Here is an 18,581-nt window from a genome sequence, read left to right on the forward strand (position 1 = left end):
CCTATACGCCAATAAAAATTAATTAAAAAATAGATTCCCTAATCCTTAGCCCTCAAAAAAAAAAGACTAAATTAGAATACATGGTATAAGCAGATAAGGTAGGGGGTCCTGGGAGAAAGAGAACCAGGCATGGCTTTCTTGACATAAGAGAAGCAATTTTGGGCCTGTCATTTTGTGATCTGAGCCTGTCCACAAAGCTTGCCCTTGAACAGGTCTCAAAAATAATGAACTTAAGGGAACAAAAGAACTAACTGTTATCAGGCAAGAGAAGTAACAACAGCAAAGATAACAAATCAGTTGTAAAAACTCCCAGATTTGTTTCAATGGTGAAGACTAGCCTGAAGCACTTTCTTGAGTTGTTTTGCAGGAATTAAACCCCTCTCAGGCACTCAACCTAGGTCAACTGGAACCTACAGGACGATGATGTTGACCTTCTCTGACCTTTGTGACTTCAATCAATTAAAGCTGGGGACTCTGTCAGCCACCCAAGCCTCTTCATGAATATACGTGTACCCTTAGCTTAAAACTTCCCCAGTTTTGCTATTGGAGGAGACACTGCTTTGGGAAAGATCCCCGGTGTTCTCCTTACTTGACTCAAGTAATAAAGCTTCCTTCTCCCGATCTTTGGCTTGGTTGTGTCTTTTAGCTCAACACCCAGCAAGAAGCAAACCCAGTCTTCGGGTAACAAATTGTCTGGAAATCTGATTTTCTTTGTAAACAAAGCACCCAGGTTTGTTGGCTACTCTCATTTGATCCCTTTTGTAATTTTACAAAAGTATTAGTAGTCCCATTTTATATATGAGAAAGCTGAGGATCAGGAGTAGGAAACTGCTTGAAGTAACACTGCTAGTAAATAGCCTTAGGTGGCATCAGACAAAACACCCACCATACCTTCAGCAACGAACTGCATTAGACACTTCACTCTGTCTGGAATCTACTAACTACTCACTGAGCCATTTTCCTTAGAAGACTATTCACATGCACATCTTTGAAGGAAGCAACAAGTTCTGGCATGGTCTTTCCCTTGTGAGAACTCCCTCCTCCTCCCACCCATATTGGAGCTAATGATGTTCCTTTCCTCCTGAGTTTGTAGAGCCGACATTTCCCCCACATCAGAAACCTATCTGGAAAAAAAGAAAGAAAGAAAGAAAGAAAGAAAAGAAACCTATCTGACCAAAGCCTTCCTCCCTCAGGAACTAGGTGTTCTGATCAGTGTAAGCTGGTGGGAGAAAGTGGGAAAAGATAAACCTCCCATGCCCTCCCAGAGTGTACCACCCTCTTTCCTGGCAAGGACCAATTTCATTATCCCCCTAAAATCCACCCAACCCCCTCCCACCCCTCCAAGAAGCTCATGTATTAAAAAGCTTTTGTGTACAAAGCAAACTGCTTACATAAAATAATTCACTCTACCTTAAAAAAAATAGACCTGCAATTGCCAATCAGTACTTCGATAAATGTGAAATAACTAGGGTGAATGCAGTTCCATCCAAAAGCAAAGAAACTGGGCTTCCCTGGTGGCGCAGTGGTTGAGAGTCCGCCTGCCGATGCAGGGGACACGGGTTCGTGCCCCGGTCCGGGAAGATCCCACATGCCGCGGAGCGGCTGGGCCTGTGAGCCATGGCCGCTGAGCCTGCGTGTCCGGAGCCTGTGCTCCGCAACGGGAGAGACCACAACAGTGAGAGGCCCGCGTACCGCAAAAAAAAAAAAAAAACAAAAGCAAAGAAACTTATGTTGTTAGTCTGTGCAGCCTGATTGTGGCTTATTGTACATTTTCCTTTAAACTCCTTAAAATAATAAAAAGAACTCACAAGGATGGATGGGATTTCATTGTAGGAATAATTGTAGCCAAAGGAATAATTCAAACAGTGAGAATTTCAGACAGTGGAGAGACTTTATCACAGGCTCCAAACTTTTGCCCCAGAAACAGCCAGGTACTGTGTTGCACACCAGATCCACCCTGCATTAGTGACCAAAAGTTGTGGGGAAGACAGTGTAGATGGAGCTGTTTGAGTTAAAAAAAATAACATTCACATTTGTTCAGATGTATTCTCTGTTAAGGAGGGAGAGAGATAACAGGGGCTTACTATGTGCTATGGGGTTCTCAAATGTTACTGCTCATAACAAACACCTGGGGAGCTTGTTATACAATTATATTCCCAGCTGCAATTCCCAGAGATGCCAATTCTCTGGTCTGAGTTGGGGCTTGGGATTCTGCATCAAGTACCTCAGGTGATTCTGATGGAGGTTTTTCCCTTAATTTTTTATTTTAAAAATTCTCAAGCCTTAGGAAGGTTCCAAGAACAGTACAATGAACACCAGTATACCCTTCACCAAGATCAAGGGTCAGCAAAGTCTTTCAGTAAAGGAACACTGTTCAGGCATACATCAGAGATATTTCAGGTCTGGTTCCAGACCACTGTCATAAAGCAAGTATCACAATGAAGCAAGTCACACAGATTTTTGGTTTCCCAGTACGTGTTATGTTTACACTATACTGTAATCTATTAAGTGTGAAATAGCATTGTCTAAAAAAACAATGTACATTCCTTAATTTAAAAGCTTTATTGCTAAAAAATGCTAATCAACATCTGAGCCTTCGGTGAGTAATCCTTTTGCAGTGGTAACATCAAAGATCACTGATCACAGATCATGATAACAAATATAATAAAAGTTAGAAATATTGCAAGAATTACCAAAATGTGAGACACAAAGTGAGTAAATGCTATTAGAAAAATGGCACCAATAGATATGCTCCATGCAGCACTGCCCCAAACCTTCTTTTTGTAAAAAAAAAACACCGTATCTGGGAAATGCAATAAAGTGAAGCACAATAAAACAAGATACGCCTGTAAATATTTTCAGCTTTGTAGGCCATATAGTCTCTGTGGCAACTACTTAAACCTGCCATTGCCATATGCAAGCCATAGTCAGTATGTAAGCAAATGAGCATGACTGTCCTCCAACAAGACTTTATTAATGGACACTGAAATTTAAATTTTGCATAATTTTCTCATAACATATTACTCTTCTTTTGACTTTTTCCAATGTTTTGTATTTGAAGATGTGAAACCACTCTTAGCTCAAAATTAGTACAAAACCAGTCTGGGGGACAGGTTTGTCCTACAGGTCAGTTTGCCAATTCCTGACTTATCAATTTTGATTATAAAGTCTAAGCTTTTCTGAGGATGAATTTTAAATCTGTTACTGCTTTTCATATCCAGACTAATCACAATGTCCATCTTAGAAAATTTTTTTAAATGTATCTGTGAAGTTGCCTTCTGACCCACTATTGGATTTTCAGACATAACATTTTCACATCTTGCTATGGCTGATATTTTTGAATGCCCTGTGGGGCACAGCTCCTCATTTAGAAATCATCATAGTTCAATCAGTCATTCTCTCATTTTATCACATAAAAATAAAGTGGTGTGTGCCCTTCCCTACAACACCAGTGCCTAATTAGCATCCTTTTTTCAGCTTCTCTCTCATACTGAAGATAAATATGAGTAAAAGACCCTCAATCTTCCAAATGATGCCAAGAGTCCAGCAAGATGTGAACAGCATTTTGCTATTTGTGAACAAGGGACTGGAGATGCCTTTTCTTGATTTTTTTTCCTCCCTGAATTTTTGTTGAAAATGAGCTCCAATCCAGAGTGTGTGTTCATATTTCTAAAAGACTGGGTTATTACCAAGTTAAGACTAACTATAGTGATACAATCTGTTACCCAATTACTCCCATTCATGGTCTTTACTTCTAGGGGAATTTCTCAAGTTATTAAACATGATTTCATAAGTATCTGAAAGCCAAACAAGAATTCTGGAGGGTAAACTCCAACTCTGCATCATGAAATCAACAAACATTGTCACAATGGAATCTAAGTACTTACCTATTAGGGCCAAATGAAAAAAAACAAACAAACACAAATCAAGCACATTCCTGCTTATTGAAATGCCTTTCAACTGGACTTATCCAAAGATTACTTCATCCCTTAAGGAATGAAAAGTTACCTGAAGCATTCAAGACTCTATCCATCACTTCATTGCCCACCCCTCCTCCCAAACCAAATACTCCATTTAATAGCATGAGGATATGTTCTCTTCTGATGGAGCCAGAGAACAGAGAAGTCATAAATACCTCCTCCCCACACCCAGGTCTAAACATCAGTTTAGCGGCTGCTTTGGAGTCATATTCTACAAGACCATGAGCCTGCCTTTCATCTTCTCACAAGCACTCTCTTCCAGCCTCTGAAGATAATATATGGCACACTGATTCAGGTGGAGAGGCAGAAATCTCACAGGAAAGACTTAAAACCCAGGTCTGTCGACATATGAGAAGGCCCTGCGTTTCTCATCAGCTGGCTGATTTGTGCACGGTCACATTTCTGGAGCTCAACCAATTGCCTCCCCTGACGGAAAATGCTTACGAACTTATAAATCATCTTTGAACACATTTTCTCAGTAGAAATAAAACAGACTGCTAGCTCCCAACTTCTGAAATGTGGCTATCAGCTTCGATAACCAATTTAACAATTTGAGACAATTAAGGACTAAAAACTGTATTTGAAAGTTCGATTAAAAGGAGACCATAGCGAAATGCTTTGTTTAGGGCGGGGAATTCTGTAAGTAATATAGGAACCGCAAATAAAAAGAATAGATAATCTTAATTTTGTTTTCCTCACAAAAGAATTATAGACTGAAGTTAAACAGTAGGCCTATTATATGAATGCAGTGGTTCTTAAACCTGGCTACATGTTATTAGCATCACCCAGAGAGCTTTAAAAAAAATTCCAATGCCCAGGCTGCACCCCACACCAATTAAATATGAATGTAGGAGCTGGGGGGTGGGGCCCAGGACTTCACAGTTTTTAAAGCTCCCCAGGTGACTTCAATGTGCAGCCAACATTGAGAACCTCTCCATTGGCCTTATGAAGATTAGTTTTAAAAAATCTACTTAGTGGAGGACAATTTCCCTTCCTTATGTCTGCCCATAGGTTCTTTACAGCTGGGATAGGGAATAAAAAATGACAGATTGACTGATTGCTGGCTAGATAAATAGAGTCACACACACATATAAAAAAATATACATGCACGCATATTTTTATTTATTTAACTTAGGTCCTGATCATTAGCATATAAATCAGAAAAACTGAGTGCCTTAGAACATACATATCCTCTCCAAATCTTTAAAGAGCCAAACTCTAAAAATCACATGTAAAAGATATTGGTCATAAAACACACACACACACACAAACAAACTTTAATCACCTTGAGGAATGATGATTCAATAATATATTTAATAGGTAAGATTTCATTCATCGTTATACAAAAAAAAAAAAAACACCCCAAAACCTAAACTTTAAGACATGTGCCCTTAGCAAGAGCACTTACAGTTAGAAAGGTTTATCGGTAGCACTTTGAGGTAGCATATTTTATAAAGTAATAGAAGTCACAGAGCTGCTCTGCAGTTTCTCTTGGACATAAAAGGACAGGCCATCAGCTGTTGCTCTTGGTAGAGAAAAGTGAATTTGTCTGTACTCACTGCCAAAGTCAACCTGAACATACTCCCTCCCGTCTTGCCATGGCCATCCCTTCACTACACTTCATGCATTGTGGGTTTAGGAAAAGGTAAAGGAATTACAATGCTTCTTTCCTCTTGGTGTGGTGACATCCCAGGCTGTGGCGCCAATCTTTTGCCACATGCAGAGCTCACTGGCAGGAGATGCATGCACCTAGGGGGAAGAAAAATATGGCAACACAGTGTCTTTTTTTAATTGGCTCTAACAGTTTAGTTAAGAGTAACGGATTCCTCTAAGGCTAAAAAAAGGCTTCTGAATATTCCCTCCATGATTCTGGCCCTTAAAAGGCTCTCCCTTTTTTCTCCCCCTGAGTACAATATTTTGGGGGTATCATTAAGCTTTCTGCAATTGTCCTGCCAGGTTGGTGAGCAGTAAAGCTTAAAAAAAAAAAAACCCACACACAAAAACAACAACAACAAAAAACTGGGTGCAGGAGAAACTCCAAGAACAGACTTCCTTTGTGCAAGTTGAAACGACCCAAGTTTATTTTTGGTTTTTGTTTGTTTTTTTGCGGTACGCGGGCTTCTCACTGTTGTGGCCTCTCCAGTTGCGGAGCACAGGCTCCAGACGCGCAGGCTCAGCGGCCATAGCTCACGGGCCCAGCCGCTCCGCGGCATGTGGGATCCTCCCGGACCGGGGCACGAACCTGTGTCCCCTGCATCGGCAGGCGGACTCTCAACCACTGCGCCACCAGGGAAGCCCGACCCAAGTTTATAGTTCAGGAAAATGGCCTGCTTCTTTTTTTAAAAAATGTAAATATTTAGCTCAGCTCTGCATTTTAAATACAAATATACAGTCAAAACAGGCTAAAGATTAAAGCTGCAAAAATGGTCCCACCAACAGACCATGGTGCAGGTCAAATTTTTGCCCAATGGTCACAGATTAAAGGGATGTCTAACTCCTAAAAGCCCTTTGTCCCAATATATTCCATACTTCTTGTTTGAAAGTTGAACCCTTAGAAGGAATCAATATACAAATGAATAAAAATAGCACATGTCCGGGCAAAAAAGGGCATCAGCTGGGCCTGAGTTGCCACTTAAAACTCTACCATTCAGTATCATACCAAATCCTCAAAGGCTGCCTGGAACCAGGGCCCAAGGCATTCCTGAACATGCCAGCCACGCAGGTCAACTGCTGACCCAAAGTCAACAACACAACTGAGCATTAGACTTCAAGTATCCAAGGTGCTACAAGAGCTGGTCCTCTCAAGGACTCAGGCTGACTCTCAGAAGCCCCCTCCCTACCCCAAGACATCCCATTGTACAAAAGGTGAAGCACTGCTTATCGTCACTACAAAACACAGGAGTGGGAGGTGAGGAATAAGAGAACTGATCTCTGAAACATACCAGCCTAACAAATACAAATAAATTCTTTAACATTTTGTACAACTAGAAGGTGCGTGAGCCCATATTCAAGCAATCACTTTAAATTCTTTCTTTTCTCCCCTTTCTGTATCAAACAGGAAAATAGTTCTGTTGGGTTAACAGTGTCATTTTAAAATGCCATAAATTAAATAAGTTAGTTCACATTTTTTTCCCCCAGCTAAGTTACAGTTAGTCTCTAATGTGCTTTTGAAGTTTGCTTCAATAGCTCCAAGTCTCTTCGGCGGACCGTGCCAGCTCTGGGACAACCATATCCATCCAGCTGCAAAGGTACGAATTGTTCAAGCAGCCCAAGGCCCTCTTTAGCAGGACTAGTAAACAGCTTAGTCCATGATGGTTTAAAGTTTCCACTGAATCCCAAAAATATGGTACTCCCTTAAAAATAAAAGACAAAGAAAAAGTTCAATTTGTACCTCTACTAGTCCCATGCAAGATAATGTGGGAGGTGAAGTGGAGGTGAGCAAAACAAAGATGGCTGTGAAACAAAAACAAAAAGAACTGTACTTCCTTACGTCAGAGAATGAACTCTTACCACCCACCTCTTGCCCCAAATAACAAGCCACGTCCCAACACACTTCCTCTAACACTGTCTCCTGATTTAGAAATTATCTTCATGATACCCACCCCAGCCAAACAAGCTCATGAAAACAGTCTGGTAGCTATACTCCACCGTAAAAATGCATATGTTGCTGGCCTCCTAAGAACTCCACAGAAGAATACAAATACAAACCTTTGTTATAAAGATTGGCTGGTTTGGCTAATCCCAGAGATACTAATGAATCTGAAATATTCAACTGCTTTATCTCTCCTCTTGTGCTCAACAGGACAATTGACCTGTAAAAGTTAGAAAATCAGAGCAAATTTCAGTAATTCAGCATGTATTTATTGAGTACTGTTCTGAACTAAATACAGTATAGAAATACTAGATAAAAGCAGAACTCAAAAAACAAACAAAAAAACACCCCACATGCCTTTTCATCCTTGCTATTACAAGTGTCCCCTTCAATGTCCCACCTAGAACTTATGTTGCTATTACAAGGGGTCTATAAATGTAGGGAAAGCAAAAGTCATTTAGGTCAGTTGACCTAGTGGATGGCTTGGGACACAGCTCTGTCATGGAACAAACTATTTTAACAGAGGAGGTTAGTTTTGTTAGTTTCAGAATCTCTATATATCTACTTATGTTCTATTATCTATTTACTAAGTAAATGGATAAATGCCAATTCTAAAAAAAAAATGAAATAAAATCTGTTCTCCATGGTTTGGTTTAAATTGCTACTTTTATTGTGAGTATATCAACACACACATTCAGATCTTTCTGTGGATTCTCTCTTCTGATCTCTCTATCCTCTGCCACTACTACACCAGCTTAATTACTATGGCTTTACGGCTTATTTTAATACCTTTTGTGTCTGCCCAACACAAAAAAAGAAAGATTTCTCTCCTGTGTACCTTTGTTCAGAGACTAACAAAGAAAAATGAATCAGACTAGGGCTCTTAAAAGAGAGACCACACACTCATTCACTTAAAAATCAATTTACTCCTGGGGAATTCCCTGGCGGTCCAGTGGTTGGGACTCCACGCTTTCACTGCTGAAGGCGAGGGTTCGATCCCTGGTCAGGGAAATAAGATTCCGCAAGCCATGTGGGGCAGCCAAATTTAAAAAAAAAAAAAAAAAAAAAAAATCAATTTACTCCTTTCCAGTCACTTCCAAGTGACCCAGGTGACAACTTCCTATACCACAGTCATAGCACAATGCTGTCTGAGGGTTCATCAGTGGGACAGATGGCTGCAAAGGTAAAATTGTCTATAAAATTATCTATAAAATTGTTTTAAAATGATAATGAGCCTTCTGAGTGCGTTGGGTACCATGTAGACTAACTTAATACTAAAAAGTGGGATAGGAATGATCCAAAATTTTGAGCCTTTCTCCTTCCAAGAGCCTTCCCATCATTTGCAAACTCTTCTAACATCCAAGTCCTCACTTATCAATGACAAGCAACTTGGATCACACAGGCATCAACCTGAGACTAGGAAGGAATGACTATCTTTCAAGAATCCTAAATACCCTAAAAGGGTAAAAGGGCAGGTAGACAAACCAAAGCTCAAAGTTAACGGGATGTCATCTTTAAGGTAACTTATCCCTCACACAGAGCAAGCTTCACCTACCTTGGAGGGATGCTTGTTTTTAAATACTCTTCCATGAGACTGACATCAGCAAAAGAGAAAACCTTTTTTTCCGTCAACCGGAAGGGAACACTGCAGGCATCCACAATCAGGAGGAGGACGCCCTCACTTCGGAAGGTAAAGTCAGTGCCGTTGATCTGAGAAAACAAAAACATCTGCGTTCATCACCATTTCAGCACTTCCAGGATGACTTGTCTTTCCAGCCCCTTTCCCTCTGTCTTCTAAACCCATGAATCAACTAATAATTCCCAAACTCAAACTGCATATTCCATTACTCTTCCTCTGCCAACATTTGAAATTGACCCTGTGTTCTCATAGATTTTTGCCTTGACTGGTCTTTTCTGACTGGCTAAGTTGTTACAAGCAAGGCATGGCAGCCCACACTCAGCTGAGCAGCGTGACTCTCTCTCTGCAGGCTCAGGGCCTTCATTCTTACACACGTAGTCTCTCACTGGGGTCAGAGCTTTCCAACTCAGTGATCGGGTGGCAGCCTCTATACTGCAGCTCAGATACTGTCACATTGGTTCAGGAAAAATACATGTATCTATATGAAATAGATATCTAGTCAGATAAATAGATAAATAGATAGTATGCTTTAACCCACATAACCCCCCCCATTATAGTTTAGATTTAGAACATCAGAGGAGCCAGATTGCTTCATCTCCTTTGTTCCATATATAGCTCTCCTTTAAAATCAAAGTGGAAAAATGGTAATTTTACCAGGATTTAAGCCACAGGGTATTACTATATCTTGTTCACTATTACTGTGAACTGAAATTTCCAGTTGTCCTCTTTAAATTAATGGTTTGAGACCTTTTCAAGAAAATGGAATTCCAGATACATCCAAATCTCATTAATTCCTCAACCAAAAAGGAAGGAAAAAAACTTATTAGACTGAAAAATTATTTAACACTAATTTAAGCCATAGGCACTGTTTCTCTTTAAAATGTGTGAAATTATAAACTATGTTAAAAGCTAACAAAGGAGAGATGCTCTCTTCATTACACTTGTCCTTGCTTGGAGAAGTTATACTTAAATTTTATTTCTAATCACTAATGATCTCATAGGAATCCAAAATGGCTTTCTGCCTGTATTTAAATAGCCCTAGTCTAGAGAATGATTCTAGAAGTGCTTGACATAAAGTGCCATTTTATATTTAGAAAGACTGAAAGTGACTCAGTTATTTTTAAAAATCTGAATACTTAGAACTGAGACACATTTGATAAAAAATATACATAATGATCCTCAATGCACCCAAACTGTCCCCTTGAAAAGTACCCCCCCCCAAAACCTGTTACTTAAAGGAAAACACAAAATTTTCCGTAAAAACTAAAGCAAGGCCATGTCCAGCAAAGACTCTTCAGGTAATGCATGTGAAAAGTATTGGAGCTAAGTGTGACAAAACACAGTCCTCTGTGATCTCTTTTAGGGTCCCAGGCACCCAGTGTGCAGCAATGGAATCAAACAATGTCTACAGACGCAGAGGAATACCCTACCTGAGATTGTGTGGGCAAAACAATATCTTCTTTAATTATCTAGTGAGCTAGTAGAGCAGAGAGACTCAGCACCAACTTGCTTCCCTTTGCAACTGACACCCACCAGATTCCACGCAAGTAGGCTGGGATGGGTTCTTCATGCAGCTGACTGCATTGAGATGTTGAGCTAACAAACTTCATACCAATAAAATTACATCATGAACATACTACAAAATGAAGAAATGCTAATGTAGGGCAATAGGTATATCTACTTGAGAAATCTTTGAGTTACATAGGGATCTTTCACTCTTTCTCTCTTTCTAATTGTGGTACGAACACTAACATGAGATCCATCGTCAAACTTTTTTTTTTTTTTTTTTTTTTAATTGTGGTACGCGGGCCTCTCACTGTTGTGGCCTCTCCCGTTGCGGAGCACAGGCTCCGGACGCGCAGGCTCAGCGGCCATGGCTCACGGGCCCAGTCACTCCACGGCATGTGGGATCTTCCCGGACCGGGGCACGAACCCGTGTCCCCTGCATCGGCAGGTGGACTCTCAACCACTGCGCCACCAGGGAAGCCCCAACGTCAAACATTTTAAGTGAACAATATATTATTACTGACTACAGGGACAATGTTGTACAGCAGATTTTGAGAGTTGATGCATTTTACTCAACTGAAACTTTATGCCTTTTGATTAATAACTCCCCATTTCACGCCCCCCCTTAGGTAGCAGTATTTTTAATTCAGGGTTGTTAAAAAGTTCTTAATTCAGAGTTAAGTTCTAGAGATGGATGGATAATGGTGACGGTTGCACAACAATATGAATGTATTTCACACCACTGAACTATATACTTAAAAATGGTTAGGATGGTGAATTTTATGTTATGTGTATTTTAACACAATAAAAGAGACTGGGAAAGAAAAAAAAGAGTAAGATTTAATTTTGCTCACATATATGTGGATTTGTGAATGTGTTGTCCACCACTTAAAAAAAAACCGAGCTCCTAAGGAAACCACATGAGACTGAGCCCAGACCCTAGCTGGGTATCAGCTGGATGGCTAGATACCTCCTACCCAAAGAGCTCTTTTTTTTTTTTTTTGTGGTACGCGGGCCTCTCACTGTTGTGGCCTCTCCCGTTGCAGAGCACAGGCTCCGGACGCGCAGGCTCAGCGGCCATGGCTCACGGGCCCAGCCGCTCCGCGGCATGTGGGATCTTCCCGGACCGGGACACGAACCCGTGTCCCCTGCATCAGCAGGCGGACTCTCAACCACTGCGCCACCAGGGAAGCCCAAAGAGCTCTTTATATAGATGTACTCAGGTCAACTCGATTTTGGACAGGCCACATGCCTAGAGCTGGTTACCTTGTGGGCTAGCTTGGCTCTTAGCCCAAATTCCAGTATTGATATGAGGCTAAGGCTTTTAACTCCCATTAACCTACTTAAGAAAGACAACTAACACTTTGCATCTTCACTTTCTTCATCTGGAAAAAATGGGAACCAGGCAACTTCAAAGTAAAACGCCGAGGAAATTTTAAAACCTTCACTTCCCATATTTTAAACAAATAACTGGGGAACTTCTTTTAAGTTTCAAAATCCAAGGTTAAAATTTCTGCATATTGATTATCTATGACAATTTTTTTTTTTTTTTTTTTTTTTTTGCGGTACGCGGGCCTCTCCCGTTGTGGAGCACAGGCTCCAGACTCGCAGGCCCAGCGGCCATGGCTCACGGGCCCAGCCGCTCCATAGCATGCGGGACCCTCCCAGACCAGGGCACGAACCCGCGTCCCTTGAATCGGCAGGCAGACTCTCAACCACTGCGCCACCAGGGAAACCCCATGACAATTTTTTTAAACCAAAAACGCCTTGTCTCCTACAGAAAAGAAATCTGAATAATTGCCTGAATAATTTTAACATTCGCCTAAAAGTAATCAATAAACATAATTGACTGAGAAACAAATTTTAATAAATTTATTTTATTTATTTAAAACGCAAATGTTTAGGAGGTATTTATACCTCTACTGTATTGCTCACCACTAATAATCAAAATGTGATTATAAACAAGTGAATGTTGCCAGAGATAATTCATGTTACCAGGATAAAATGTAAAACTGAGAAGCGGAGGCAATGTACACACCAGATGGTACTCACAGAAATAACAGACAGGTCTCCACGCTGAGTCTCTGCTTGACTGGGTGACTGGAATTGCACAGGGAGGTAGCTTTTATGAGGATCACTTGTAAACACCACCTAGACAGGGAAGAAGTTCCATATCTATGTCAACTGCGTCTTCCTCCAAAAAGATCCTTCAAAATAAACTCAACTATACCAAAGCCAGTGAGTGGGTTTTTGTTTTTATTTCTGTTTTCTCTGAACTTTCTGTACATATTTCATGACCTGGAATTCTATCTCTTGATACAGGCTTTATACGAGAAGGGTATGTTCCTAACTTTCTGGAGCAATCTCAGTTTCAAATCATTGTAATCTTGTTAATAAAATCAGTTCTACAAAGGACTACATAAATATGTTTTATATCTAAATCTTTGTAAACATTTCATGCAAAAACAGTCACAAATCTTTTCAAAGGTCCTTTTCAGACCAGTTATTCTGAACTGGGACTCAGTCACTCCAGGACTGAGGAAAGAAGTGTAGATGACAAGGACTACTCTGTTTAAAAACGTTCAGGGGCTTGTACATCACCAGGTCTAAATTCCTCCACCAGACCTGCAAAATGTTCCACAAATAGAGCCATGTCTTATACACACAGGACCCTATATCCCACCATTCTATCACATTCAACATGCAGGGCAGTTCCCTCACCTTCCCACAAGCGCTTTACCTCCTCTTCTGCTACCCTGCCTTTTCAGATGCTGTTCCCTTCCCAAGAACACCCTTCCCTTTTTCTTTCTACTCCAAATCACTGACAGTCTCCAAATCCCACCACCCACCTCCTCCCTAAAGGCTGTCTTTTCATTCAAAAGCACTCTTAACTCTTCACACAATTTAGCACTTAAAAGCATATGCCCTGGGGAATTCCCTGGTGGTCCAGTGGTTAGGTCCAGCGTTTTCACTACCATGGCCCAGGTTCAATCCCTGGTCAGGGAACTAAGATCCCGCAGGTCACGCAGCGTGGCCAAAAAAAAAAAAAAAGTGTATGTCCTTATAAATCGATGCCAACAAGAGCAAATAATCATGGCAAGAGCAGATAATCATGATATTAAGCGTTCAGAAGCTGGACATTGCTTTGAAGTCTCAGGTCTGAAGTCAAAAAATTCATGTGAATTTTCCTACTTATTTCTAATACACATGTGTTTTTGACATTCAAAACAAAAATTCCCCTCAAATTTCTAAGTAAAAGTGATGTCCCCAGATGCTTCAAATACTTCTCAACTGCCAAGTCACTAGTCGATACAGTTTTAAGAAATGAATTCTGATCAATGTTTTAAGCCCAAAGAATAAAGAATGCTAAACATCAATGCATGGAACCATTTAACAAGATAGGCCCAGAATAGTTCTGAAGATGATTAAATTATTTTATAAATTGTAGTATTTCTTATAATAATTATAAATTATTTGAAGTCTTTTCAGTAATGAAGGACTTTCTTAACAAATTCAACTTAAGAATTAGGCTGGAAAACTTACTTCCCCACAAAGACTATCTGAAAATTTCACTTTAACAGTCAAAACAGTACATAGGACAGGCAAGGATTCGTATAAACATCTTCATGTACCTGGTTTATTTTTTTGTCTGTTTGTTGGTTGGTTGGTTTAGTTGAATTGGAGAATAGAGGTGGCTCAAGGGTATGAGCAACCAAGACTATGACAGTGAGTTGTCATCAGAAAAATACTTATCATATATCACGATAGGAAGCATAAATCCCCCTTCCTTTCCCTGTTCTTACTGCCTCCAATGGACAGAAACAAGAAAAATTAGAAATAAGGAACCTGTGCAATGGAAGAATTTTTGTTTTCTCAAATCACTTATAATGATAAGAAATAAAAATAAGGATTTAGAGGTTTTCTCCATATTAATAGCAAGCATTTCTGTGGCAATAAGGACTTTTTAAAAACTCCTCTAGGCCAGTGAAACTAAAATGTGAACATGTATCAGAATCACCTCCAGGGCTTGTTAAAGCACAGACTGCTAAGCCCCACCCCTGAAGTTTCTGATATAGTAGAACTGGGTGGGACCCAAGATTTAGAATTTTTCATAAGTTCCCAGGTGATGCTGATGCTGCTGGCCTGGGGACCACAAGTTGAGAACCATTCTTCTTGACCCATGTTTGTTTATATAAAGGTTAAAGATCAATTAGGGCAATATTAATTCTGTATTTCTTTTTCACCTGGAATTAGTCTGACTTCCTTCGGAAACCCCATGCCTGATTTTAGCTCATACTTTGGATTTACTTTCATTGCCATGTTTTCTCAAGATCTAGAAGGAGACCATCTCATTAAGAATATGTCACAAGAAGCATTTCACTTCTAGCCAAAGTCAGTTTGTACTTTTAATTACAGGTAAACATAATAGCACATGCTTCAAATTAATGGCTTTTCATCCTGAAGGAAACAATTTTCATACGAGTGCCTTTCCTGAAGATAAATTTCACACTTCCAAGAAAACAAATTATTTTTTGATATCACTGACATGCAAACGTAATAGCGATACTGTAATGGAATCACATCTGAGAAAGAAACGATGACAACCAATAAATCCACAATCATCCAGGGCAAACTGATATATCACAGGGGGAAGGTAGTTTTATTATAAATTTGGACTGGTTTGCTTCTTATGAGCATCACATTCTAGAATGGGCCAAAATTCAGGAGAAACCATGCAATATTTATAAACTGGCAGCACAGATGTTTCAAAAAAAAAAAAAAAATGTGCTGATTGCACAGAACCTTTTGACTTTTTCTCCTGGATCAGAGACCACTTTTATTCCCTGTTTACCTGATGGGTTCCGCAGCCTTGACAGAGTCCCTTGAGCATGGATGGCATCGGCTTGAGGGCTGATGGCTTTCTGTAATACTGAGGATACGCTTTGGCCATGCAGTTACTGATGTCTTTGGAGTCTGTTGCTGCCTGGATCTTGACTCTTTCGCATCCCTGAGATGAACAGTAACTGTGACCATCCCTGTGGCTTTTGGCTTTTAGATATAAAAACAGCAACCTGCACAAAACAGAAACCAGTCCAACGGATGTTAGATTAACTTTCAAAAACCTACAAAAATTCCTCAAATAAACTAATGGCCAGAAGGGATATTCCTCCAATAAATTAAAATTTTTTTAAAGAAAAATAAACTACAAAACCAATAAAGTTGTTTCCCTTTCCTTTCTACCCTCCTAGGGTTCTAAGTCAAATGCAATACCACTTTAGAAAATATTTTGATAACCTGATTCAGTCGTTATGGGCAGTATCAAAGTCGATTTCTGGTTTGAATTAGTTCAATTGGTAATTTAGGAGGATGGAATTTGGCTTGGCTCAAAAATTCCTTGGAAAACTTTACACTTGAGTTTAGGATTTGGTAAACTAGTGTGGTTTATTCTATTTTTTTTCTTTTGGTTTACAAATTGTTTTGGTTTAAGGCACAAAACTGGAATAATTAAAACAGCAACTGTGAGACTTGTTTGGTTAAGGCCAAGATATGGTCTCAAATCAATTCCTGTGATGTTTACTAAGAGCAGATGGGCCTGGGGTCCTTCTGTCTGTACTTTGGCCAAAATCAAGCGAAATGAACAGTCCTACCCGTTCCGAATTCTCCTCCTACTGCCAAGATGAATGGAAAAGCAACTTCCAGGCAGTAGTCCAATGTCTGTCAGCAAACCTAGGCCTTCTAAACCAAAGGAAGTCAAGATTCTAAAAAGGACTTGATCAAATGCGATTGATTATTGGAGTTCAAGAGTTCACATTTATTTATTTGTTTGTTTGTTTATTACAGTAAACTTTTATTGAGGACCTTCAACATCCCAGGCCCTATGCTGAATGATTTGCATGAACTGTGTGCTCTTCAACCTCACAACAACCGTATAATATAGCATTTTTATTATTCCCAAATAACAGATAAGGAAACTGGGGCACAGAAATATTCACTAAATTGCCCAAGATCACACAATTAAGTAAGGCAGAATATTATATAAAGTCAGGCAATCAACTGCAATTCTCCAATTGCAGTCACGAAGAACCTTCTATTTATAGACTCAGCTCTGCTTGGCAAAGTAAGAGCCAACAAAATAGAAGATCACCCTGGATCAGTAGAATTTCCTGGTAATACTTGCTTTCCCAGAGGGGGACCCACACTAGCTCAACTTTCAGAATTGAGGAAGGCAATGCAACATCTAAAGTGCCTGGTTTACTGAACCCTTACATGACAGCCCATAGCAGTCCTTTCTTTGGAGACGTCACTCTTCTTAAAGAGTTCACATTTTAATATGAGGTCAATGAACAACACAAAGTTGTGATGAGGTGAAAATCAGCCACTGTTCCAACATCCAGTAATTTTAACATATATATAAGGAATGACAGGGACTTGATTAGGCATGGGACTTTTGATATATAATTTAAATCATCAAAATGAATAGAATTAAAAAAGAATTTGGGGCTCCCCTGGTGGCGCAGTGGTTGAGAGTCCGCCTGCCGATGCAGGGGAAACGGGTTCGTGCCCCAGTCTGGGAAGATCCCACATGCCGCGGAGCGGCTGGGCCCGTGAGCCATGGCCGCTGAGTCTGCGCGTCCGGAGCCTGTGCTCCGCAACGGGAGAGGCCACAACAGTGAGAGGCCGACATACCGCAAAAAAAAAAAAAAAAAAAAAAAAGAATTTGAACCTCAAAGGCTGAAGGACTCTAGAAATATCCAGATGAAGAAATACTTCCCATCTTTTTACATATCAATCATTAATTCGTGATCACCAGACTGTCCTTACAAATTTGGGCGTTCCATTTATTTTTGTGGAAAATCAACTGAGAATGTGGCAGTTCTATTGTCTATAGAATAAAAGCCCAACTAGGTTGCTGAAGTTGAAATCAGAGGTAATGATGATAAAAAAAAGACTTAAGCTGATAACACTGGCTGCTGCACCAGCCCTGAAGGGCAAATGAGTTGCATCTTATTCAAAGGTTAACAAGACACTTGACTGAACCCTAACCTCATTCCCCCACAGTCAGTCTTGCCACCCTTCTTTCCAGTAGGAAATTTTGTCTTTCCCCAAACATGCCGTGCCATGTTCTTCATGCCTCCATGCATTTATCCACACTGTCCTTGGAACACCTTCCTTGTCTCCTCCTAGTCACTCCTCAAGAGTCAGCCCCAGTGTTATCTTCTTGGGTTGTCACTGGCCACCCAAGGCTGAACCTCTGGGTTACCTCAAAAGGCACACTATAGGACTTGCAGCATTTAAACCTTTTGCCCTCTGATTACTTGCTTTACATGCCCACATCCTTCAATGGACAGTGAATTTGCAGAAGAAATGTGCCTTATTTACATTAGTATCTTTATAGTACCTAGACAATGACATAGAGTAGAAATTCCAGCTTAAGCAATGGATATTGAAGGAGCATGCTACTTTCTGGAAGAGTACAGGAGAGAGCCTACCATAACCCAAAGGCTGAGAGACTGTAACTGGATAAAAGCAGACAAAGCCAACAGGACCCCAGGTGAACAGGATTAGAACTAAAAAGTGGAAAGATGCAGGCTAGAGAAAGTTGAAAGCAAATATGCCATGGTTACACAGTGATTTTTTTAAAACTCAAGGTCAACTTGAGAGATAGTCTTAAAGGAAGAGAAAAATGAGCTTTCACTAAAATATGAACTATATCATATGGAAATAATCATCTTTAGAGTCGTTATGGAAAACATTATTTTAATTTTCAATTGGGCCTACTGGTTCTTTATTGACAAGGATAATTTCTCTTTCTAAATTGCCTTAATAGGTAAACAGCAAACATCTCACTCGATTGCTACTGACA

At 40.1% G+C, this 18,581-nt stretch overlaps 1 protein-coding gene across 2 annotated transcripts in view; it reads right to left on the minus strand.

Moving 5' to 3' along the window:
- Positions 1-7,136: 7,136 nt before the first annotated feature.
- CEMIP2 (cell migration inducing hyaluronidase 2) overlaps positions 7,137-18,581 on the minus strand; it is a gene marked incomplete at both ends in the record, with an annotated part of 62,819 nt that continues 51,374 nt past the window's right edge. For both annotated transcript variants that reach the window (XM_079706971.1, XM_079706970.1), the window contains 5 exons: positions 7,137-7,329; positions 7,685-7,792; positions 9,128-9,282; positions 12,770-12,868; positions 15,570-15,789. In XM_079706971.1, coding sequence (XP_079563097.1) covers positions 7,137-7,329; positions 7,685-7,792; positions 9,128-9,282; positions 12,770-12,868; positions 15,570-15,789 — 775 coding nt within the window. The remainder of the gene's footprint in view (positions 7,330-7,684; positions 7,793-9,127; positions 9,283-12,769; positions 12,869-15,569; positions 15,790-18,581) is intronic.

Source organism: Hyperoodon ampullatus (assembly GCF_949752795.1).
Source record: "Hyperoodon ampullatus genome assembly, chromosome: 6".
Lineage (NCBI taxonomy): Eukaryota > Metazoa > Chordata > Mammalia > Artiodactyla > Ziphiidae > Hyperoodon > Hyperoodon ampullatus.